The sequence below is a fragment of the Candoia aspera genome, chromosome 5, assembly GCF_035149785.1.
Source record: "Candoia aspera isolate rCanAsp1 chromosome 5, rCanAsp1.hap2, whole genome shotgun sequence".
Classification (NCBI taxonomy): Eukaryota; Metazoa; Chordata; class Lepidosauria; order Squamata; family Boidae; genus Candoia; species Candoia aspera.
This window is the reverse complement of record NC_086157.1, coordinates 12,326,810-12,353,617: the sequence shown is the minus strand read 5'-3', so window position 1 is coordinate 12,353,617 and position 26,808 is coordinate 12,326,810. Positions and strand designations below refer to the sequence as shown.

Genomic DNA, 26,808 nt, shown 5'->3' with positions numbered 1-26,808 from the left:
CAAATCCCACCAGAGATTTTCTATGGGGTTCAAGTCAGGTGACTGTGATGGCCACTGTAGAATCTTCCAGGACTTCTTCTGCATCCAAGCCTTAGTGGAATTTGAGGTATGCTTGAGATCATTGTCCTGTTGGAAGGTCCAATGACGCCCAAGCTTCAGCTTCCTTACAGACGGCATGACGTTTTCTCCTAGGATTTCCTGATACTTCAATGAATCCATCTTGCTGTCCACATGCTGGTTTCCAGTGCCAGAGGATGCAAAGCAGCCCCAGAGCATCACTGAGCCACCACCATGCTCAACTGTAGGCAGAGTGTTCTTTTCAGCGTATGCTTCATTCTTCTTCCTCCAGACATACTGCTGATCCATGGGAGTCATTGGTCCCGGAGCATTTGTTGTGTTGAGCTATTTCAATTGCTTTTGATTTGTTCATTGCAAACAGCTGAAAGTCTGTACATTTTGACAATCAACCTGATTTGCAATGGGGGTTGAATAATTTCAATTACAACTGTACATATAAGGTGTAATCTTTTACTGTGTTCAAAATAGTTTCCAGCCTCTGAATGTAGCCAACTCTTTCTCACTCACTTTTCCCCTTAGGGCCTGAATTTTTCCATCTACAGTTTTATATCTGCATAGTTTTGCACTAAAGGCATTATTTATTCTCATAATACTAAACTATTTGGAAAATCACAGCTGCTACTCAGAGACCAAGAGAAGAAAACAATTCTGTTGTTTTGCTGATGTGAATAAATGGCTCATGGGCTAGAATCTAGCAGAAGATCATGGATAATTGAGAGTGATCAGGCAAAATGTTTATCTTGTCCCATGCCACAAAGGATGCTCTATCTGTATGTTTTTCCCTTTTATTTCACAATTCTTACAGCTCCTCTGAATTATGACTCACAATCCTGTTCTCAATTTTCCCTTACCTCAATTTTCTACAGATGTGTTGAACTACAACTCCCATAATTCTTAACTAGAGTGCCCAGTAAGTTTGGAAGCCATCAGATTGAGGTAGGCATTAGGATTATGAAATAATTCCTATTTTTTTAAAAAGATACATAAAATGGTTAAAAGTAGAAATGATTTCTAAAAACTCTCAGAGGAAGACTTTATGTAAGATTATTTACAGTCAGTACATGTCTAAACTGCTCAAAAAGACGACATGTCTTTCCTGTGGGGGAATTGGTACCTATTTTTACAAGAGAAGGAAGGATCAGACATTCTTTGCTTGTGGCCTTCCTTCCTTTTGTTAACTTTTGATCTAGAAATTGAAGGATTGACTTCTTTCCTTTACCAGACCTCAAATCGCTGGAAGTGAAGTGGGTATTGGAAGCAACATCCATTTATCTATGTTGTAAAAGTGTTAGAAGTAAAAGGGCATTGCACATATTCAAAATTTCCCCTGAATTTCAGTATTAAACCTCCTCCAACTTGTATGTTTCTACATACAGACCATGTTCTACATGAGCAAACATGTTATTCGCCATAGTAACCAGGTAGGAATTCAGTAGCAACTGACAATTAAAAAGTCTCCCAGACTGAAGACTTCATATTCCAGAGAAGTACAATTCCATTCAAACAAGGCCAAATCAAAATCTGAAGGTCTAATTTCCTATTGACCAACAGTACCTCTTTCATGTCTGGATTTAAATTCCAGGTGTTCTCCCTCATCCAACTCATTACAAACTTAGACTGCATTCAATGGTATTGATTGCTTCCTTGGAATCATAAGGTTATTAGTGACACTCCATTCCACAACTCTAGCAAACAGCATTTTCAGTTCATGTTGAATACCACATGGGACAAGATGCATCCCTATGAAAAAATATTGGTCAACATCCTAGGAGTCAAATAGTCTTACACCTTCTGGAGATGGTCTCACAGAAACAACCTAAACCATTATAAAACTGTTCTCAAGGTCCGGTTTTACTCCATGGCCCAAATGGAACATGGTCCTGAAAATGGCTAAAAGATCCAGGAGAACTGGCAGATTCATACTTCCTCCATCTAACCCAGTGTTTCTACCGTGGCAACTTGAAGATGCGTGGACTTCAACTCCCAGATTTCTGGGGAGTTGAAGTGCCCACATCTTCAAGTTGCCGTGGTAGAAAAACACTGATCTAATCTCTTGAGTATGTCGTTTAAGCCACCAAAGCACTTTCTGTCCCATACTGAAAGCCCAATTTAAGTCAGTCCAGACACGAAGTATCCCATCAGATGTATCTGAAATTACAAGAAGACTCCCTTATCCATCTCCTTAGCCAGAAATGGGATTTAGATCTGTGTTTGGCCTGACTAGTATATTTGAGAGTGGGCCTTACAGAGAATTTCTGGAGAAAGGTACAAAGGGAATCCCCAAAGCTCAGTTTTATACAAAATCAAAGCTATACTTTGATAAAAACCTGGTCTCAATCTCAAGAGTGCAGCTGAGCACTGTTCCATATTGTCCTACATCTGAGGCACTCTGAACTTAAAAATACATCAAACACCTCTCCAATGGGGCAGAACCTTGGGAATGATAACCAGTTCCTGTCCTGAGCAGAGGAGGAGAAGAGTGTTGCATTTTGCACAAAGGAGAATGGCATTCTTCAATGACAAGCAATTTACTATATTCCTGTATCTGACAACATGCCCAATGGTAATAGGAAAAAAAAAAGACAAACCCATCCCTTCACAAACAAAAGCATTAAATTTACTTAGGTTTATGATCATACTCAAATAATAGAACGATCTCAATTCGAATTCAGGGCAAGCCATCTAACATCACAGTGATCCAAATATACGCCCCAACCACAGATGCTGAAGAAGCTGAAGTAGAGCGGTTCTATGAGGATCTGCAGCACCTACTGGACAACACGCCTAAAAGAGATGTTATTTTCATCACGGGAGACTGGAATGCTAAGGTGGGCAGTCAAATGACACCTCGAATTACAGGTAAGTATGGCCTGGGAGAACAAAACGAAGCAGGACATAGGCTGATAGAATTTTGCCAAGACAACTCACTCTGCGTAACAAACACTCTCTTCCAACAACCTAAGAGACGGCTTTATACATGGACTTCACCAGATGGAAAACACCAAAATCAGATTGACTACATCCTTTGCAGCCAAAGGTGGCGGACATCTATACAGTCGGTAAAAACAAGACCTGGAGCTGACTGTAGTTCCGATCATGAACTTCTTCTTGCACAATTTAGGATCAGACTAAAGAGATTAGGGAAGACCCACAGATCAGCTAGATATGAGCTCACTAATATTCCTAAGGAATATGCAGTGGAGGTGAAGAATAGATTTAAGGGTCTGGACTTAGTAGATAGGATCCCGGAAGAACTCTGGACAGAAGTTGGCAGCATTGTTCAGGAGGCGGCAACAAAATACATCCCAAAGAAAGAGAAAACCAAGAAGGCAAAATGGCTGTCTGCTGAGACACTAGAAGTAGCCCAAGAAAGAAGGCAAGCAAAAGGCAACAGTGATAGGGGGAGATATGCCCAACTAAATGCAAAATTCCAGAGGTTAGCCAGAAGAGATAAGGAATTATTTTTAAACAAGCAATGCACGGAAGTGGAAGAAGGCAATAGAATAGGAAGGACAAGAGACCTCTTCCAGAAAATTAGAAACATTGGAGGTAAATTCCAGGCAAAAATGGGTATGATTAAAAACAAAGATGGCAAGGACCTAACAGAAGAAGAAGAGATCAAGAAAAGGTGGCAAAAATATACGGAAGACCTGTATAGGAAGGATAACAATATCGGGGATAGCTTTGACGGTGTGGTCAGGGAGCTAGAGCCAGACATCCTGAAGAGTGAGGTTGAGTGGGCCTTAAGAAGCATTGCTAACAACAAGGCAGCAGGAGACAACAGTATCCCAGCTGAATTGTTCAAAATCTTGCGAGATTATGCTGTCAAGGTAATGCATGCTATATGCCAGCAAATTTGGAAAAGACAAGAATGGCCAACAGAGTGGAAAAAATCAACTTATATCCCCACACCAAAAAAGGGAAACATTAAAGAATGTTCAAACTATCAAACAGTGGCATTCATTTCACATGCCAGTAAGGTAATGCTCAAGATCCTGCAAGGTAGACTTCAGCAATTCATGGAGCGAGAATTGCCAGATGTACAAGCTGGGTTTAGAAAAGGCAGAGGAACTAGGGACCAAGTTGCCAATATCCAATGGATAATGGAAAAAGCCAGGGAGTTTCAGAAAAACATCTATTTTTGTTTTATTGACTATTCTAAAGCCTTTGACTGTGTGGACTATAACAAATTGTGGCAAGTTCTTAGAGGTATGGGGATACCAAGTCATCTTGTCTGCCTCCTGAGGAATCTGTATAATGACCAAGTAGCAACAGTAAGAACAGACCACGGAAAAACGGACTGGTTTAAGATTGGGAAAGGAGTACGGCAGGGTTGTATACTCTCACCTTACCTATTCAACTTGTATGCAGAACACATCATGCGATGTGCTGGCCTTGAGGAATCCAAGGCTGGAGTTAAAATCTCTGGAAGAAATAATAACAATCTCAGATATGCAGATGATACCACTTTGATGGCTGAAAGCGAAGAGGAACTGAGGAGCCTTATGATGAAGGTGAAAGAAGAAAGTGCAAAAGCTGGCTTGCAGCTAAACCTCAAAGAAACCAAGATTATGGCAACCAGCTTGATTGATAACTGGCAAATAGAGGGAGAAAACGTAGAGGCAGTGACAGACTTTGTATTTCTAGGTGCAAAGATTACCGCAGGTGCTGACTGCAGTCAGGAAATCAGAAGACGCTTAATCCTTGGGAGAAGAGCAACGACAAATCTCAATAAAATAGTTAAGAGCAGAGACATCACGCTGACAACAAAGGTCCACATAGTTAAAGCAATGGTGTTCCCCATAGTAACATATGGCTGCGAGAGCTGGACCATAAGGAAGGCTGAGAGCAGGGAGATAGATGCTTTTGAACTGTGGTGTTGGAGGAAAATTCTGAGAGTGCCTTGGATCGCAAGAAGATCAGACCAGTCCATCCTCCAGGAAATAAAGCCAGACTGCTCACTTGAGGGAATGATATTAAAGGCAAAACTGAAATACTTTGGCCACATAATGAGAAGACAGGACACCCTGGAGAAGATGCTGATGCTAGGGAGAGTGGAGGGCAAAAGGAAGAGGGGCCGACCAAGGGCAAGGTGGATGGATGATATTCTAGAGGTGACGGACTCGTCCCCAGGGGTGCTGGGGGTGTCGACGACCGACAGGAAGCTCTGGCGTGGGCTGGTCCATGAAGTCACGAAGAGTCGGAAGCGACTGAATGAATAAACAACAACATGATCATACTCTGCATGTATTTCTCACATATTTAATATTACGTATTCTTGTGTGTTTAATATTGTATGTTGTAAGAAATCATGTATTAAATCAGTGCTATATATAGTGATTCCTTGTCTAGTTCAGTATTCCCTATACCAGACTACATCAACCACAGCTTTCTTTACCTCTGACGACCAGGCAGTGGTGGCTGAGACTGGGATGTCAGTTGTGGTTCAAAATGGGACAGAAGGCAGCCATTTGCACAGTCTTGCAATGACATACCACCACAGCTCTTCCCTTCCCCCCATATTGATTATACCCCATAGTATCCTTTTGTGCTTTCTAATACTGATATGTTTATATTGAAATCCGATCTTTTTAGGCAAGAAAATACATTTCAAAATTTAGGAATGTGTCAAGGGTGCCAAAATAGCTGCAAAAGTTGGGAGTCAGAAATATGAGTTTTGTAGACAATAAAATCAATGTACAGTAGGTGGAAGCCACTTCCATATTGCGGCTGTCCAAATTATATGGGTATGTTCTGTAGCTACCAGGAGCTGAATTCAATTCAAGAGTATCTTTACTTTTTGTAGAAACCAAGAACTTCTAATCTGGGCCAAGAATCATTGGAATGAAGATCTTAAAACTTCATTACGAGCAAATCACAAGTTCTGATCACCCAACCGTCAAAGTTAGCAAAGACACTTGGTACCTTTTCGTAAGAGGAACTAGATGAATTGGATACTAATGCTGCTTCAACCACACCTCGTTCGAGCAGGGAGTCATATTTGATGCTTCTTTTTCTACTTCTCTTCTCTTTGTTTACTGGATTTGGCTCAAGTTGCTCTGCCTGAGTTACATCCAGCACACCGTCACCACAGATTGAAGATTCAAACAGAGGCTTTCCGTTCATGTAAGTTTTAGTGATTTTCAGTTTAATTTCTGGAGAGCCATTCTTGGCAGGAGTAGTGTTGGGTGGAGTTCCAGCTTCTTTTATATCCTGAGACTCAAAACGCAGTTTGGTATCTTGTGTTCCTGATTCCCCATTAAACACACGAGATGTGAGGTCTTGGAGCTTGTCCACGGGGATAAATGGAAGAGTATCGTGGCCATTATATTTTGGCATGACATCCTCCTGTAGTGTGGCAGAAAGGTGAGCTTTGCCCAGGTAAACAGAACACTCCCGGTTCACTTCACAGTTTTGTGACTTTCCTGTGGGATTTCCCAGGATCTCAGGTACTTGCTTCATTTTGATGTGGTTGGCACCTTTTTTGGTGAGCAACAGCGAGTTACTTTTGAAATCCATCAAAGTGGTTTCCAGTTTTATATTGCTGTATAAATAAAGAAGAAACAACAAAATTGTAGTATTAGTACTAGAGGTTGTATATTGAGTAGTGTTTGGAGAGCATAATATTCCCATTAAGAATACCACCAAAATAATATAAACCTAACCCAATATTTATGATAGATTTGGCAGCGGGGTGGAGGGCAGCTTTTAAGCTAAAACGTTAATGCTTCCTACTTTAAAAAAATCACACTGAATTGTTCTAGCTCTCAGGATGGGATGATGTGGATTTTGAAAAAAAGCAAGTACAACATTTTTGCTGTTCTGCAGTAATACTACAGAAGACAGCTAATAAAAGAACAAGTAGAGATGGAAAGTATTATTTTGAGCTGTTTTCTTGGAATTTTATTTTATTCCTCTTTTGGAGGGGTGGGCAGGCACTTTTGCGTCAAGTTGAACAGAGAGTGCAGAATACCTGCCCGTGCTAATCATGCACTGCTGTGGCTGGGCAACTTAGCAGGATGTATTAAAACAGAGGGCATAAGGAATTAAGGGAAGAATCTAAGTTCCCCAAAAGTATGGGAGCTAAAGATGATTGCTAATAACAAGGCTCCATCTCAATCCATCCAAAGCACAAATAAGCTACAAATAAAACAAGGGGAGGATCTTGACAGGAAATTAAAGGATGTGGGATAGAAATGACTCACTCTTAATTGTAGCAGAAATGCTGTTGAGGGCCAGCTGCAAGATTGCATAGGACTTAACTACAAGGATTTAGAGAGCATGCAACCCGTTGTGCTTTAAAAATCAAGTAGTGCAAGCAAAGCTTGCAATAGTTATATTTCAACTTTAATGTTTCATACTGTGATCTGTAGCGATTTAAATCCAAGTTGCTTGTAAATGACAGTAAGACAGATTGCTTCTTCATCCCTTTCAAAGAAAATCTGTGACAGATATTATTTATTTTCTATCCCTTTATTATTTTTTATAAATAACTCAAGGTGGCGAACATACCAAATACTCCTTCCTCCTCCTATTTTCCCCACAACAACAACCCTGTGAGGTGGGTTGGACTGAGAGAGAGGGATTGGCCCAAAGTCACCCAGCCGGCTTTCATGCTAATCCTAAGGAAGTGATTTACAGTGGTTCTCTGGGGTAAAATGTAAAAGACAAATAGAAGGATGCAAATGCAGATTTAGTGATGGATTGCATTTGGAATGCTGGAATTGATAAATGTAATCGAATTTATTTTTCTCTACAGATTCAACTCCAAGCATCAAAAGCAGAATGCTTGAGAATATTTATACAGGATGGCAATCAGGTGGTGGCAATGCTAAGAAGTGTTGGCCAACATTTCTTCACCCCTACACAGTATTGCTTGCTGGTGGGCAAGAAGGCCTATGGATGGAAGCAGAGGAGACAGAGTGATGTCACGGACTGAGGCAGAAAGCACGGCGTCCAGATAACGACGGCTACAGAGAGCAAAAGTAGAAATACGGACAGTGAGAGATTTGGGGAAGAACTGTTCAAATTCATAGCAGCACTATCCCGTTAAACATGTATGGCAAGAAAAGTCAGATGGGAGGCTTGCAAACATTGTAACTATGTTCAGACATGCCCGGTGACAGAAGCTTAAATAAAACAAGCACACATTTCTGCAGGTCAGCGTCCCCCAAAATGTTTTTCACAGATGAATTACCAACCATTGTCATCAGAAACATGGGCATGGCAGTAGGAGGAGGATACAGTAAGATACTGGAACTCCTTTTAACTGGGTGTAACTGGTTTTTCCAATAAAAAAGTCTTAATATGCAACTGTGATATATCTGAGTGTGTGATATCTGTGTATATGTATCATTCGGTATCTAGATTTACTAACAGGACATAATTTAAATTATATTATTTTAGAGAGATACAAGCTGTAGGACAAAATGAAAGAAATGGTATCAAAATCTTGAAGCAGAAGGCCTGTTCTCCTATAGATCTGCATAGTATATTTACTGAAGGTTGACCCCCGCTAAGTACAAGTTAGGAGATTTAAACATTTCTCTTTTAGCTATACAACAAAGCAAGTTCATCCTTCCCATTAAAAATATGGCTTTAAATTTGATTGATTTATTTCCAATGCAAACGCTTTATTTTATAAAGTTCCAAGCTTCCAGTGTTGTTTTCTAATCATACTGACATTCACACGTGGGGATAAAATGAACAAAGATTCCAAGAAAAGATCCTAGAAAAACAGTGGATTATAAACCTAACAAATAAAAAAAAACTGAACATATTTATATATGAATTTAGTAACTTGGTTCAAAAGGCTGATCAACTGTGTGCTTAATGATGACACAAATTCAGATTTCAAAGAAGCTATTAGGTCAATCTTATACCAACAATTTCTATGAGTCTTGCACCTCCTTAAAATTTAGCTAACCTATGATTTGCTTATTACCAAATTGTCATCTATTCTCCCTCTCCATCTCCTAATACAATGTAAATTTGAATTTGAATTGTGAAAAATTCCTTCTATCCACTGGGAAGTTCATACTATCAGAAAATTAAGCATAAAAGACATAAAAGCTCAGGGGGGGAAAAGCAAAACACAAAAACATGCTTTTTTCATTTTTTTCGGCTTTTATTCCCAAAATTGAAAAAAAAAATCAAAAATATCTTCTATCTATCTACAGTATATACTACTAAAACTCTGGTGTCGGATTGATACTTGTAACCTTTAACTGGGAGAAACAGTGCATTGTAGGGCAGCAATTTTGGAACCAAGGTACCTCAAATGGGCTAATTTACAGAACACGTCCAAAATCCAGGACCCATGACTCCCATGGATTAGAAATTTAGCAAATTTTATAAAACATTTTATGACATAAAAATTATCATAAAACATTTTGTGACATCATACAAAATGTCATAAAGCATTTCCTGTGGCCAACTCCTTATGTTTGACTGGGCTGTTTTCAAGCCAGATAAATCTCTGAATATCTCCCTGAATTTTTAAGAACTTTTCCAGTAAAAGCTCTGACAATGTTTAAGGCATTGAGTACGGGAAGGGAGGAAGAGGGAGGGAGGGAGATTTCTGACACTCCCTGCCAGCTTCCCACAAGCAAAGTCAACAGGGAAGCTGGCAAGTTGGAAGTCGCTCCCACTCCCACTGCTATTTTGCCCACCCGTGGTCATTCTGTTTCTCTGTTTAGGTTAGGAAATATCTCTTAAACGATGACCCACAGGTCACGGGTTGTCTAGTTTCTAATATATCTAATATTTTCTTTTAAAATTATATATAGAGATGTGAAAGAAATGGGTCTATGTTTGAAAATTCCTGCACCAAACCAAGAAATTAACATGTGAAATAAAAAAAATTATCTTAATGCAGGCAACCCATCAGTAGAAACGAAAACACTAATCACTTGTGCTTTTTATCTGAAACTTTATACTTTCTGAATCTGTATGTTTCAGCAGGGGACAAAATCCAGATTATTTATTTTTTGTTGTTTTATTATGTTCTCAGTGGAAATTCTTTGCTTGCTTGCATCTCCTAAGCAGAAAAACCGAATAGAAGTCATATTCTTTAGAGTCCAGCTGCTTGCACTTCCATATACCACAAACATTAGATGCATTAAAAGTAATTTCAAACCAATCTATAGTTGAGTGTAAAACAATACTATTTTTACTGCTAACATATTTTTAAGCATACCAAAATGTACCTTTTAACACATTTTATAATGTGATGAAGTGGCTTTAAAGGACAATAAAAATTATTACATGTGTATCTTTTCCCTAAACATCAATTTCCAAAACCACTAATGATGCTTCAAAATTTCAGAAAAGCTTGCATTCCTTATTAACCTTGAAGCAATTTCTCTCCCTCTCCATATACAAAGGACAAACCCTTCCCTGAATTACTGCATAAGCAATAGTTTAATCACAGCCGAGGCCAATTCATCAGTCCATCTAATATTTTTTGTTTGCCTGTAGGTGCTAGGAACAGCAAGCACCCTTGGTTCAAGAAAATAACAAGTCATAGTCTTTTGCTCCGTGCCTCAAAAAACAAACTATTGTTTTGAGGGACACAACTGGAATGTTGGCATGCTTTTTTTTTTTTTTAAATTCCCACCTTGGCCAGCCTAACAGCTGGTTTTTGTTGTGCTGGTCTGTAGGGTGAAATATGGAGAAATAGGGGGAGCAGCAGAATCCAGAGTGCTATGACTGAAGAATTGTTGCTGGACCTACAGAGGCAATCTCAGCAATCTCCCACCACCTCAAAACAGCTCAGGTGCACTGCTTCTGTTTTCAAGTGGTTTAGGGAAGACATGGTAGGAAGAGACGAATACTTCGGCTCTGCTGAGGTTTTGGCATCTATGCACTCTGTGCGTGGTCTTATGCTTTCCTGATGTAAAATATAGGGAACACCCAAGGAACTCAAAACAATATGGTTTTGGCTGCTGATCTGTACTGGTGGGTTCTGCCAATGAACTGCAAGTGCATTTTTTTTAACCCTGGTATTAAGAAGATGGGTAGGTTATGATGGTTTCCCCTTGCAATGTTCCTGGACCCAAATCATTATGGATATACAAAAGTGTGTGGTGTATTTCAAGAACATTCTGGTATCCCCTGGAATGATCCAACCCTCCTTTCCAAAAGAATGGACATTTTGGGATGGATTTTTCAGAATTCAATCTTCCAAAAAAATGGCGGTTTCCAGATGTCATCCAGTCGTGAGACCTCCAGAACAATGCAATCTGGGGAAAAAACATGGGAAGTTTTGCAAATGGTTTCTCACACAGCTGTTCCTCCTGCCATTTAGCAGCACCAGTTCCTTTTTTGCATCCAGCCTTACATAATGGTGGAAGATGATTAAAGCAATCCCACAGCAGAGCATATCAAAGCTGGGAGGTGTCGTCTACTAAAGAACATGAAAGGATTCATTTTTTGCCCAATATATTTAGTTCTCTGTTTTACTGGTCGTGCCTGCTTTAGATTTTCTGTTTATTATTTTTCTTAATTGTTCCTTTTGTCAATCTGCAAGTTGGCTGGCCAATAGCAATCAGCTGGCTCTAGAGTGTAAAACAAGGAAGTAAACAATTCATAGTGAGTTCCTGTTGTTTCATATGGCTGTAATGCTCAGTATATTTCAGGTTTTGTTCAAATTGTTTTCACTCTTCTTCCACCACAGCACAGCAAATTACAATTGTTTGTTGCAAATATAAAATAAAATATGGTTTCCATTTTGTGCATATCTCTAGGAGATCCATCTTTAAAGAAAATAACACTACAGTCTGACCAAAAAGATACTCCCTCCACCAATCAAAATACATGAAGATATCTATCCAGAAATCCTCTTACCAGCTGGGGCCAGGAAAAAAAAAATCTTCCTTTTCCAGAATGTGCAGCCAGCATGAAAAGCCAATATACGGGGGATTTAGTCAGCAAAAATACAATAAACAGGTTATGATCTATGTTAGGGAAGTGTGAGATGAACCTCAAAAATTATATGACAACCAAAGCCTAATGACTTAGGTGTCTTGATGACAAACCATTCAAAACAAAAGACAACCAAAACCAGAAGAGATTGGGTTTCTGGAACAAAGCCAAATTACCTCAGAGGTGGACAGTAGGCATAAGATAGGTTGCATCTTACAACAATTGGAAAATATGTGCTTGGGAGATGGTGAACTTGATCAAAAAGGCTATCAGGGCTGCCCTGAAGTTAGCAGGCAAAAAAACACGAAGACTCTCAGACAAACAGGGAAGAACAGAGTTCAGAAAATTTCATGTGCTTGGTTATCTATATATATGAATGGCGAATATTTTGGGAATAAACCAGACAAGTTTGGATCCCTAGTGCAGGAATGTAAATATGACTTAGCACATATAGCCTTGTGGGGTGACTCCCATAATTCAAACATGGCAAAAGATATAAGTAGTCCAAGAAGAACTGAAGAAATGTAGAGGTGTACTATAATCTGTTTAGAAACCTCAATAAACAAAGCTGGAATATGTGGGAAGACCAAATGAAAGCAATTTGTTTGTTACAGGCCACTTCTGCTCGCTACAAGTAGTCCTTGCCTAATGACCACTCATTTAGTGACAATTCGGACTTACAACAGTGCTGAAAAAACCAACTTGTGACCGGTCCTCACATTTATGACCATTACAGTGTTCCTCCCGCAGGGTCATGTGATCACGATTTGGGCACTTGGCAACTGGTTTGCATTTATGACCGTTGCAGTGTCCCATGGTCATGTGATCGTCATTTTTGACCTTCCCAGCTGGCTTCTGGCAAGCAAAATCAATGGGGAACTGCATGATCCACTTAATGACCACCACAAAAAGGTCTAAAATTGGGTTGGATTCACTTAATGACTGCTTCGCTTAGCAACTGAAATTCCAGTCCCAATTGTGATCGTTAAGCAAGGACTACCTGTTTACCAAGAAGAGTACGCAGTCAATACTTTCAAAGGCAAACTGCAGATCTTTCAAAGAGGCATAAATCAGCAGCAATGGAGGACTTGAATTATCCTGATCTCTGCTTGGAAATGTGCAGCCAAGTGCTATACAAGACCAAACTTTCACTAGTGAGGAAGGTCATAACCCAGAATTTAGCATCAAGAAAGCCTGAAATGTCTTGGTAGTACATAGGATTCCCCAACTGAGTCAATTCAAAAGATGAAAGTGAATGGTTTCAGCACAACAAACAAGATTACAGTGTGATTAACTGATACAACTGGATGTATTCAACAGTTTCACATATTCTGCTTTTAATCCTCTTCTGTAAATAAACAGGGTGATACAAAACTAGCAGAGGGTCATAATCGTTATGTGTTCATTTACAAGTCCCATCTTACAATGCAGAAATCCAAATTAAAGCGTCTCTTAGCCCAAAAGCACCCTTGGTAACTAGTTTCACCCTCAAACTGCTCTTAGTAGGGGTTTCCCCCCTAATGAATCAGAAACTGACTTCCTGTAACTGAAACCCATTATTTTCTGCATTTGGGAACAAGAGAAGACAGGTTTTGACTTTACAGGTATTTGAAGAGTATAGGATACTAGTCCGGATCCCAGAGCTCTATCCCAGTCAACAATTGATAAACATTTACTGATTCATTACCAAAAACACTAACACAGTGTGACCCAAATATCTGCTACAGCCATTCATTCAGGACTAGCCAATCTTTATAAGCGGACGGACGCAACTCGATTTTTGAGTACTTGTGGATGGGACCATTAACAATGGTAAGTAAGTAAGATTACTTTCAGCCACCTTGGCTCTCCAGGACTCTCCCCACCTCACATTTTTTATTATTCAACAAAACTACCAGATTGCCTCCACCAAAGCATTTAAAAAAATGTCTCAGGCAACAGCTCACCAACCTTTACAGGATACAGTTTTGTACAACGTACAAAGTACAACTCGGAAAGTTTTTAAATGTAGAGATGGATAATTTTGGAGATCAAATAACATTACAGCAACATCATACATACCTGCAAGTGCTGATCTGCTGCCTAATTTTCTATGATTTGCAGTACCTCTCACAGAAGCCACTTTGTTACAACCCTCATAAAACGTTCTGATAATTCCAAATGCCACTTTGAAAAGAATGGGGGCGCTTGACCTAAAATACGTGGCTCTCAAACTACATTTTCTGTTTTAAAACTCAGATAATCTAAACACATAGCTTGATCATGGGCTTCTTTTTAAAATGTATGCAGACACATACATTCTTTTAACAAAAATGCTTTTAAATAGAATCCTTTGTTGACTTAGGTAAAGGTAAAGGTTTCCCTCGACGTAAAGTCCAGTCGTGTCCGGCTCTAGGGGGCGGTGCTCATCTCCGTTTCTAAGCCTTGGAGCCGGTGTTGTCCGTAGACACTTCCGGGTCATGTGGCCAGCATGACGACTCAGAACGCCGTTACCTTCCCGCCGAAGCGGTACCTATTGATCTACTCACATTTGCATGTTTTCGAACTGCTAGGTGAGCAGGAGCCAGGACTAGCAACGGGAGCTCACCCTGCCACGCGGTTTCGAACCGCCGACCTTCCGATCGGCAGTATAAAACACAAATAACCCAAAATGGAATAATTCCTTGGACAACTTATGAAATGGCAAGACTTGGTAAAACCCCATTATGACTTCATCCAGTGGCTCTGAACTGTGTACAGCTGCATGGCCCCCAACACCATCTTCTGGAATTGGTCCTGGAGACCACATGCCCTCAACTCCAACCTTACAAAGCTGGACTAAGAAGATACATATAGTAGTACAAGAAGATCATGATTGCATTCATCTGTCCTATCCCTGGAACAGATCCTCCACCAGGACATCCATGGTTGTTTCAGATTGAACCTGACGTGCTAAGTCTCCTCAGCTAATATTTAAGCATGAATCAGAAGATATGGAGAGATGTAGTCATTTAAGTACCAATGGAAGGTCTAAGATGTATACTCCTTTATATGTTAAAGTCAACACCTTAAACTAGGCCCACTGTGACTTGGGGGGCATCTGGAGAGGAAATGGCAGATGGAAGATGGCTTCACAAAAAGCTGAGCCAATGACTGCAGCAGAATAGACTGGCTGTTTGATAATTCCTCACTGGACAAGGAGAGGACTTGAGATTGCCCACAAGTGCTCCTTACAGTTGCTCCTCACAGGGAGACCACAAGACAGTGGTCTCTGGCAGGTTTTCAGCACTGGGGGATGAGGGAATAGCCATCTCGCTCAAACTGGGGTCGGCACCTTTGAAAGGACACTGGGTTCACATACTTCCTTTTCTATTTTTCTTTCCTTTTGGAAATTGTTTGTTAACTGCTTTTCAGCTATTAGGAACCTTTGGATTGACAGGTTTTACAGCACGGGGTGAGTTTCCTTCAATCCTTAGCAAAAGAAGTTTTAACTACAAGTTTAAGATCTTATTTTTTTTTCTGGAACAAACAGCAAAAGGATGATTAAAACTTGGATTTTAGAAAGTTACAAATGGACTAAGGGTCCAGATAACTTTGAAAAAAGATTTTGGAATTAATTAAAAAGAATCCTTCCTGTGGGAAAATGCTTTTGTTTTGAATTCTTTTAAGAAAAACGTAAGACTTTAAAAATTGGACACTAGAGGGAACTAGAGATTATAATTAAAGAACACTCAAACTCAGCAACTATAAAATGAAGCAAAATATTTTAACATTGGACATATTGAAGGATGATTTCGAACAATGGACCCAGAAGTTACTTTTAATAGTGTCTGCCTGTATAGATAGACTGTGTCTAAAAGATGTTATGGAAGAGTAACAAGTTTTACTGGACAAGATTGAGACTGATTTGAAAGTGGACTTAAAAATTACAGGCTACAAGAATGACATGGAAAAAGCTGTTACTCTGGACATACAAAAGAAACAGGCTGATCTCTTAATAATTAAAGGGGATATACAAATAACAAACCAAAAGAGTGACCTGGATAATTTTCCTATACTGGATTTACAAAAGACGCTTATTAAAGGTCTGAAGAATTTTGTGAGAAGGGACAAGAAACAATGAAAATAAAATCAAGTTACATTATTTGATGGGACTAAAGATTAAGATTGTCAGAAGTAAAAGGAATATAAAGTTGGTTTACTTGATCAAGGTTAAAGTAGATACGTTATCTCTGGTAACCCTTAATCAACCTTTGCTGACATCAGGACTGAAATGACGAGACTTCAAGGGTTTGTTTATAGATAAGAGATGGGATATGGGAAGAAGAGATCATTTGTTATATTTTAAGAGAAGGTAATAAGTTACTAAAATTGTTTATACTGGTTGTGATGAAGGTGGAAGTCACTTCTCTATATATGTCTTTTCTTTACTATATTCTCACTTTTTTCTTTTTTTTTCTATCTCTCTTCTGCACCATTTTTTCTTTTTTTTCTTTTCTTTTTCTTTCAGTTTGTATTAGTTTGTATTGTTGTATCCCGTTTAGCAACTTACTATGTATCCTCACTGGTCCCCTGCCCTCATCACGTAACCAGATCAATTCTCGTCATAAATCAGAAGGGTGCAACTTGTAGACCCAGAACCCCTTTCCAGGGACTCCACTGCTCTGCTGGATTATGCAATCCAAATTTGATGGTGCAACTGCTGAAAACCACTAGTGCAATTATCCACTACTGAAACAGAAACCCACAGAAAATATAGCATAAGCCCTAGAAGGGGCGTAAGAGTATCTTTAAAAAACACACAAAAATGTCCCAATGGGGGGTGGGGGGAACCTAGAAAATGCCAGCCTCTCCAACATGTGACTTGCCACTTCACATCTTTACTTCATCTCCTTAGCCTTATCTCAACTCCGGAAAAATAATTCCATAGATGTTTATAGAGCAATAAAGCATAATTACAATATAATACATAGAAAAATATAATTTTCATATTAAAAGATGCTCTATTATCCAAGGCTTTAATACATACCAAGCACGGATTAAAGGACAAAACTGCTGATATAACAAAATTAAGTCATTAACATTGACAGACCTTACACTCCTTGTTTTCAAACTAGTATGTCACCCTACTTGTAAACAAGGGAGGGGATGGATGGCTTAACACAGCCTTTCTCAACTTTTTTGACCCCGGAGGAACCCTTGAAATATTTTTCAAAAAACAAAAACACGGAGTAGAAAATGCAACAATAAAATAGCAATAAATGATGTCAGTCTGCAAACACTCTGCAAAAGAGCTCTGTTTTAAATTGTTTATAGAAGGTGATCTAATTTCAATCAGGAGGCTGTTCCAAAGGGCTGGTGAAGAAGCAGCACCTCTTGTCCTTGGTCCCCCACACCTCCTGAAGGTGCATAACTATGAACTGCTTCTCCTGGAAAGATCAAGCGGGTCAAGCCAATTCTAGCTGGGGAATGCAATCGTAAAGGTAACCTGGTGCCAAGCCAGAGAGGGCTTTATGGGTTAAAGCTAGCATTCTAAATTGCACTGGAAACTTATTGGTAGCCAGTGCAGGACCTGTAAAGGTAAAGGTTCCCATTTAGTCGTGTCCGACACTAGGGGGCAGTGCTCCTCTCCGTTTCATGGCCGAAGAGCCAGCGTTGTCCGAAGTCGCTTCTGCGGTCATGTGGCCAGCATGGCAGTCATGGAATGCTGTTACCTTCCCCACAAAGCGGTACCTATTTATCTACTCATGTTTGCATGCTTTCGAATTGCTAGGTTGGCAAGAGCGGGGCCGAGTGCGGGAGCTCACTCGGCGCTCGGGTCTTGAACTGCTGAACTTGCAACCTTCTGGTTGACAAGCCTGGCATCTTAACCGCTGAGCCACCACGCCTCCTTTGCAGGTTTGCACATTGCAGGACCCGTAGCACTCCCAAAGCCAAGTGTTACTGAGCCCATGGGCCACTGTGTTCTGGGTCATTTGCAGCTTCTGAGTGGTATTTAAAGGCAGCCCCATAAAGTGTGTTTCAGTAGTTCCAATGGATAGTGATAAGAGTATGAGGCAGTTAGTGAGGCCCTCCTGCCTCCTGGGATGTAGCGTGCATCTGCTGTTCAAGCAGGAGCCCAAGCTGCAGCTCTGCTCCTTTAAGGGTAGTGCCCAACCATCAAGAGATAACACAGGAGCAGATAAAGCAACCCAATGGACAAAGTCAACTTTAGCCTGTCCTGTCCCATCCAGATTCTCACAACCTCCAGGCACTGGAACAAGTCTACATCTCCAGTATGACCTGCGGACATGGGTATCTTCAGCATATTGATGGTACTGAACCCCAAGTTGTTGAATTACCTCCCCCAGGGACTACATGTAGATACTGAAAAGTAGAGGGGAGAGAATCAACCCTTGTGACACTTCACAAGGGAGTGATCACCAAGCTAGCCTCGCCTCTTCCCCTGCCCCAACAGACTAGAACCATCTGCTGAGGAACAAGTGCGGCCATAGCAGTACAGTGTCCCTAAACACCTGTTCAGCAGGATAGTTGAACTGAAGGCAACTGAGAGGTCTTAAGAGGATCAGGACAGATGGAATTCCTCCGTCCAGCTCTCAACAAAAGTCACCCACTACAGAGATCAATATCTTCTCTATTCCATGTCCAGGCCTCAACCCTAACCAAAAAGGCTCCAGATAATCCATTTTCTCTAGAATGCTTCAAAGATGTTCTCTCACCATTATCTTGACAATGGTGGAAAGTCTGAGATTGGGCAACTTCAGATCCAAGGAGGGCCTTTGAAGAGGTAACACCCCTCAGTCTCTTTCACGGCTGCCTGCAACACCATCTCCTACACTTAGCTTTAACCACCTCCTGGATTCAGACCACTACCTCCTCCCCACAAAAGCCAGAACAGCCATGTATCACCACAGACATGGCAGAGGGCATCCTGGAAAGTACTGTATTCACTTCATCAGAGATTAGAGTTCCAGATAAGATGGTAAGACAACACTCCAGTCACTGCACTGGACTCCAGCTATGGAATCTCAAGACTGGTGTTAAACTGAATGACTTTCTCGGCAAAGGACTGTGCTAAACTGGCCACAGAATCCAAGCAGGAGCTCTTGATATTAGCTACTGCCAAAAAGGAAATTAGCTCTCTTAAACAATGCTGCAAGACAACAGCCTGCTGACATCTTAAAAGTATGAAGCCGTTATCTTTCTTATTGCCATGGTGTAGGAACCAATATAAACTTATACAGAAACTTGATCAGACTCACTTTTTGCTGTAGATGTTGCTTCTGTGACTTCATCTCTCTGAAGTCTTTAATACACAAAGATGACCAGGACCAAGCAACAGAGAAATGCCACCAGGTCACAGGTAGCCATCAGTCTCATGGCAAAAGGATGACAGAAATTCTCTTGATATTCAGATAACAGTGTTCTGAGGTAAAAATGAGGTCTAACATGTGTCCTATGTGAGTTGGACCTAAAATCATCTGGGATTAAGTCCATGGTTGCCATGAAGACCATGAACTCCTTGGTCTTACTAGTCTCAGTCCCCAAAGAATGGAGGTTGAAGTTCCTCAGCAACAATATGTGGAGGGGAGGGTGGTAGGAGGGATCTCCATCACCAGCCTGGCGATCAGATCCAGGAATCAAGGGAGGATCCTGGCAGGCAGGAGGACAGCTAGTACACCAGCAGGATTTCCAGCTTGTCCATACAGCTCAACCTAACACACAAGTATTTATATCCTGCTATCTCAGGAACCTTCAGCAAAGGATCGTTACCTTGTTCTGGTGCTGGAGCTTGAGCACCTCAATGATGCCATGAGCTAAACCGTGAAGGGCCACCCAAGACGGGAAGGTCATGACAGAGAGGTCAGACTAAATGCGATCCCTGGGAAGGTAATGGCAACCCACCCCAGTATTCTTGCTGTGAAAACTAAATGGATCAGTACAACCAGAGATATGTCGGTATACCATCGGAAGATGAGACCCCCAGGTCGGAAGATGGTCAAAATGCTACTGGGGAGGAACAGAGGATGAGTTCAACTAGCCCCAGACGTGATGACGCAGCTAGCTCAAAGCTGAAAGGACGGCTAGCAGCCGACGGTGCTGGTGGTGAACGGCGAATCCAATGTTCTAAAGATCAACACCCCATTGGAACCTGGAATGTAAGATCTATGAGCCAGAGCAAATTGGATGTGGTTATTGGTGAGATGTCAAGATTAAAGATAGACATTTTGGGCGTCAGTGAACTGAAATGGACTGGAATGGGCCACTTCACATCAAATGACCACCAGATCTACTACTGTGGACAAGAGGACCACAGAAGAAATGGAGTAGCCTTCATAATTAATAGTAAAGTGGCGAAAGCAGTGCTTGGATACAATCCAAAAAACGATAGAATGATCTCAATTCGAATTCAGGGCAAGCCATCTAACATCACAGTGATCCAAATATACGCCCCAACCACAAATGCTGAAGAAGCTGAAGTAGAGCAGTTCTATGAGGATCTGCAGCACCTACTGGACGACACGCCTAAAAGAGATGTTATTTTCATCACAGGAGACTGGAATGCTAAGGTGGGCAGTCAAATGACACCTGGAATTACAGGTAAGTATGGCCTGGGAGAACAAAACGAAGCAGGACATAGGCTGATAGAATTTTGCCAAGACAATTCACTCTGCAGAACAAACACTCTCTTCCAACAACCTAAGAGATGGCTTTATACATGGACTTCACCAGATGGACAAGCCCGAAATCAGATTGACTACATCCTTTGCAGCCAAAGGTGGCGGACATCTGTACAGTCGGTAAAAACAAGACCTGGAGCTGACTGTAGTTCCGATCACGAACTTCTTCTTGCACAATTTAGGATCAACCTAAAGAGATTAGGGAAGACCCACAGATCAGCTAGATATGAGCTCACTAATATTCCTAAGGAATATGCAGTGGAGGTGAAGAATCGATTTAAGGGACTGGACTTAGTAGATAGGGTCTCGGAAGAACTCTGGACAGAAGTTCGCAGCATTGTTCAGGAGGCGGCAACAAAATACATCCCAAAGAAAGAGAAAACCAAGAAGGCAAAATGGCTGTCTGCTGAGACACTAGAAGTAGCCCAAGAAAGAAGGCAAGCAAAAGGCAACAGTGATAAGGGGAGATATCCCCAATTAAATGCAAAATTCCAGAGGTTAGCCAGAAGAGAGAAGGAATTATTTTTAAACAAGCAATGCGCGGAAGTGGAAGAAGACAATAGAATAGGAAGGACAAGAGACCTCTTCCAGAAAATTAGAAACATTGGAGGTAAATTCCAGGCAAAAATGGGTATGATCAAAAACAAAGATGGCAAGGACCTAACAGAAGAAGAAGAGATCAAGAAAAGGTGGCAAGAATATACGGAAGACCTGTATAGGAAGGATAACAATATCGGGGATAGCTCTGATGGTGTGGTCAGTGAGCTAGAGCCAGACATCCTGAAGAGTGAGGTTGAATGGGCCTTAAGAAGCATTGCTAATAACAAGGCAGCAGGAGACGACGGCATCCCAGCTGAACTGTTCAAAATCTTGCAAGATGATGCTGTCAAGGTAATGCATGCTATATGCCAGCAAATTTGGAAAAGACAAGAATGGCCATCAGATTGGAAAAAATCAACTTATATCCCCATACCAAAAAAGGGAAACACTAAAGAATGTTCAAACTATCGAACAGTGGCACTCATTTCACATGCCAGTAAGGTAATGCTCAAGATCCTGCAAGGTAGACTTCAGCAGTTCATGGAGCGAGAATTGCCAGATGTACAAGCTAGGTTTAGAAAAGGCAGAGGAACTAGAGACCAAATTGCCAATATCCGCTGGATAATGGAAAAAGCCAGGGAGTTTCAGAAAAATATCTATTTCTGTTTTATTGACTATTCTAAAGCCTTTGACTGTGTGGACCATAACAAATTGTGGCAAGTTCTTAGTGGTATGGGGATACCAAGTCATCTTATATGCCTCCTGAAGAATCTGTATAACGACCAGGTAGCGACAGTAAGAACAGACCACGGAACAACGGACTGGTTTAAGATTGGGAAAGGAGTACGGCAGGGCTGTATACTCTCACCCTACCTATTCAACTTGTACTCAGAACACATCATGTGACATGCTGGGCTTGAGGAATCCAAGGCTGGAGTTAAAATCTCTGGAAGAAACATTAACAATCTCAGATATGCAGATGATACCACTTTGATGGCTGAAAGTGAAGAGGAACTAAGGAGCCTTATGATGAAGGTGAAAGAAGAAAGTGCAAAAGCTGGCTTGCAGCTAAACCTCAAAAAAACCAAGATTATGGCAACCAGCTTGATTGATAACTGGCAAATAGAGGGAGAAAATGTAGAAGCAGTGAAAGACTTTGTATTCCTAGGTGCAAAGATTACTGCAGATGCTGACTGCAGTCAGGAAATCAGAAGACGCTTAATCCTTGGGAGAAGAGCAATGACAAATCTCGATAAAATAGTTAAGAGCAGAGACATCACACTGACAACAAAGGCCCGCATAGTTAAAGCAATGGTGTTCCCAGTAGTAACATATGGCTGTGAGAGCTGGACCATAAGGAAGGCTGAGAGAAGGAAGATTGATGCTTTTGAACTGTGGTGTTGGAGGAAAATTCTGAGAGCGCCTTGGACTGCAAGAAGATCAAACCAGTCCATCCTCCAGGAAATAAAGCCAGACTGCTCACTTGAGGGAACGATATTAAAGGCCAAACTGAAATACTTTGGCCACATAATGAGAAGACAGGACAGCCTGGAGAAGATGTTGATGCTAGGGAGAGTGGAAGGCAAAAGGAAGAGGGGCCGACCAAGGGCAAGGTGGATGGATGATACTCTAGAGGTGACGGACTTGTCCCTGGGGGAGCTGGGGGTGTTGACGACTGACAGGAAGCTCTGGCGTGGGCTGGTCCATGAAGTCACGAAGAGTCGGAAGCGACTAAACGAATAAACAACAACAAAATCTCAGGAACAATGATAATGGTCACATGGTCTCACAATAGAACATCATCATCCCTCCACCCTGGCCCTGAGGTTGGTGCCATATCTGAAACTTGGCCAGACAGATTTTAGATCTCTTACTGCCTCAGAAAAACTTTAATTAAACTACTATCGTTATTTTGCATAGGAGGACTTTTCCTCCAGCAAACCAGATCACTAGGTTTGGGATTCTACTGAGGCAGAAAGGGTAGAGCACTTGTCTTAAGTATCCCTTTTTGTAGAGAGAAAGGAAGATGACCTTGACAGAGTTATGCTATCTCTGTTACCAAAATAACAATGGGTGAAACATATCTTAAGTCCACAACAGACAGATAATATTCGGAAGACGCTCAAACAGACACCTCCTTAATTCACAGGAATATAAGAAGGGGTTGGAAGTACAACACAATCAGACTTGCAAGATTCTGTCAATATAGTCAGTCTTAAAACACAAGCAGCTTTACTCTTCCTGCAAAGTTGATTTCCTAGCATGATCTACCTAGTGGGGCTGACACTTCTACTGGGTTCTAATTTTTATTTATTTATTCATTATTCAAATTTTGCTACCACCCATCTCCCCCAAAAGAGGGACTCTGGGCAGTTTACAACAAAATTAAAACTACAATAATAAACAACCAAGATCTTATAAAAACAATTTACAAATATAAAATACAATATAAGTAAGTATGAAATCCAAGAGGTTAAAAATTCTGATCAGGTGGGAGGGGCTCTAAGGCACGAGCCAACCCCATGGATGGTTGCCCACCTTCCCGCCCCAGGCGAGACGGCAGAACCAGGTTTTCAGGGCCCTCCTGAAGGTCGGAAGTGAAGGCGCCTGCGTCACCTCTGGGGGCAAGATGTTCCAAAGGGTGGGGGCCACTGCAGAGAAGGCCCACCTCCTGGACCCCGCCAGATGGGATTCTCTTACGGACGGGGTCCGCAACATGCCCTCTCTGCCTGACCGGGTGGGGCGGGTCAATGTTGTGGGGATGAGACGGTCCCTCAGGTAGCCTGGCCCCATGCCATGTAGGGCTTTAAAGGTTTAAGCTAATGAGCTTTATATTACTGTATCTGGTTTTAAATCTACCATGTGGGAATCGCAGTCTCTCCTAAAACCAAGGGGCTCCTTTCTGCTCTGCTAAAAGAGAAAATCCTCTCTTGATCGTTTGATGTCAGGTGGGAAAAACCCAAACAGTCCCAACATACAGAGAAAGTTGTTCCACAGAATGCAACCGCTCTTCCAACAGCCAAGCAATAGGGAACATGTCAGAAGGCACACTAAGGACCTCACTCTATAAAATTTTTCACAATTCTACTTTTCAAGAAACAATTATATGGGCACAGACAAGGTCTACAAGCCAAACAGAAACAATTTCTATCTAGAACTCAGGCTGTTGCAGCAAAAGGTCCAACAAACTAAGAGAGAAGATGGGAACCAAGGAAACAAAGCTTGTCCAGATGTTTTCTCCATCCTTCCTTCCATAATCAAAACCATCAAATGTTATATATTGATGACTTGCATCACTTAAGACTACCTATAGGAACTGGTGGCAAACTTAAAATAGCTGAAAAAAATATGCCAAGTTCTATTTTCCACAGAAAAACAACCTGGCATATCAGGGAAGAGTTTCTAAATTAGTCTAAGAATCAATGAGTAAAAAGATTTGCTATAAAAATGTGGTAAGCCAAACCTCACAAATGAAACTGCTCATTTTCTGATTTATTTCCGATAGTACACTACTGTAAGTTCAGGATTATAAACCATGGAAGCTTAACGTAATTTTTTGTGGAAAGTCTCCCATTGAGTTTGGTGGTTTGACAGAAAAGTGAGCCTCTTTCAAAGAGTGCTACATCTCTAACATTTATCCAGCCATCTCCCCACCCCCAGCCCCGATGGACAGCCTCTTTAGATCTCCCTTATATAAAGAGCAGCCTCTCCTTTGACCACAAGCTAGAATCAAACATTTTATGTTCATTTACAATGTAATTTTTCATTTGGAATTCAGGCATTAGTTCTCTGTTTGCCTGTTAAGGATGAGAAGCTTAAATGTAATATAAAGCTGTGTTTTCCAACTGTTCCAGCTACCAGATAGGTGGACATCCAACTCCCAGAATTCTAAGCCATGGCTGGGGAATCAAGTCACAAAGCACTAATCTAAAGCAAAGCTTCAAAGACCCTTAAAACATGTAATTATTGTGGGTTTACTATGATTTTAACTGGAGGTTCTACGTTACTTGGATCTTGTTATAAAAGGGATGATGATGATGATGATGATGATGTTTTTCTCAACTAAGTTCGTTTTGTTTTGTTTTTTACAGTTTCCATACAATCAGAGTTAGAATGGCTACTGAACCCAACTCACTGCTTAGTGCAGGAATCCAAATTGAAGTGCCTCAGACAGATGGCTATCCTGGAATACATCCAAAGAAAGGGACCCCATCATCTCTCTTGCGGAGTTGGTTCCATAATTGAAACCAAGTTTTTCTTAATATTCTATCGAAATTTGCCTTCCCACAAATCCAGACCATGATTTGATGTCCTATACTCTGAAGCAATAGAATTTTGACCACCTTCTTGCAATATCTTTTGAGGTATATGAAGACTGCTATATCGCCAGTCATGAACATGTCCAGCCCCTTCAACATCCCTTCACATGACTTAATTTCTCATCCTCAGAGCCCACTCTCTATATACATTCCAGTTTGGCTAAATCATTCAATGTAATGCTCAGAGTCAGACAAAGTACTCAGGGTAAACCTTGCCCAGAGCAAAATAGACTATTATTATTCCTCATCAATTTCCATTACTTCTACTAATGAAACCTAATTATTTCATTGCTTTTTTTGCAACCACATCACATCGTTGATTCATTCTTTCAACTATATTTAAGATCATTTTCAAAACTACTACAAGTAGTCCTTGCTTAATGACAATTTGTTCAGTGACCATTTGAAGTTACAACGGTGCTGAATGAATAGTAGTTACAGCCGGTCCTTGAAGTTATGGCTGTTGCAGTGCCCCTGCAGTCATGTGATCAAAATTCAGGTGCTTGGCAGCCCACCTGCATTTACAACCAGTCTGCACTTCAACTCCCCCCCCCACCCATCTCCCCCACCATCTCTGCCCTTTTTGCTGCCCTGTTGCTGCTGCCTACCCCTGCCGCCCCCAGATGACCTTTGCTGTTTTCTTCCTCCCACTGCTGAGGTGCGTCCAGCCGAAGGGCCAATGCTGTCTTGGCCAGGCACACCTCGTCAGCAGCAGGAGGAAGAAGACAGCGAAGGCCAGCTGGGGGCAGCAGTGGCAGAGTGCAGGGCGGCCAAAAGGGCAGAAATGGGGAGAGAGGGGGTGAGGGGAGCTGAAGCAGAGGTGAGTGCAACAGCAGGAGAAGCCTGACGTTCTGGCCCAACAGTCGCAACCGGGACTACTGGAAGTACTGTCACTAAGTGGTGCGGTCACGTGATGTTTCGCCTAATGACTGTTTTCCTTAGCAACAGAAATTCCAGCCCCAATCAGGGGCATATTCTTCATCCTATACCTGTGCATTTGATGCTTGCTTCTTTACTGAGGAACTCTTCAATTAATCTCTTAAATTTCATTGAGATTATCAGCCCACTTGTCTATGATTTTTTAAAATTTTTATTTCCGTCTTTGACATTATCCACTATCCTATCCGAATTTCTTCCACTTCTTTGTATGAGTCATTATCAAAATACTGAAGAAGGTAGAACTCAAGACATGCCTACATATTTATTTGCAATCAAAGGTGCCCAAGACTTATCCTTATGGCATTCCACTGAATACCATTTTTCCAGTTTTACAAGGAGCCACTGAT

General features: G+C 41.2%; 1 protein-coding gene across 1 annotated transcript in view; it reads right to left on the bottom strand.

Annotated features, from left to right (window-relative positions):
* NSD2 (nuclear receptor binding SET domain protein 2) overlaps positions 1-26,808 on the bottom strand; it is an 89,353-nt gene that overhangs the window by 54,088 nt on the left and 8,457 nt on the right. The window contains exon 2 of the mRNA XM_063304606.1: positions 6,004-6,622. Coding sequence (XP_063160676.1) covers positions 6,004-6,597 — 594 coding nt within the window. The 5' untranslated portion in view covers positions 6,598-6,622. The remainder of the gene's footprint in view (positions 1-6,003; positions 6,623-26,808) is intronic.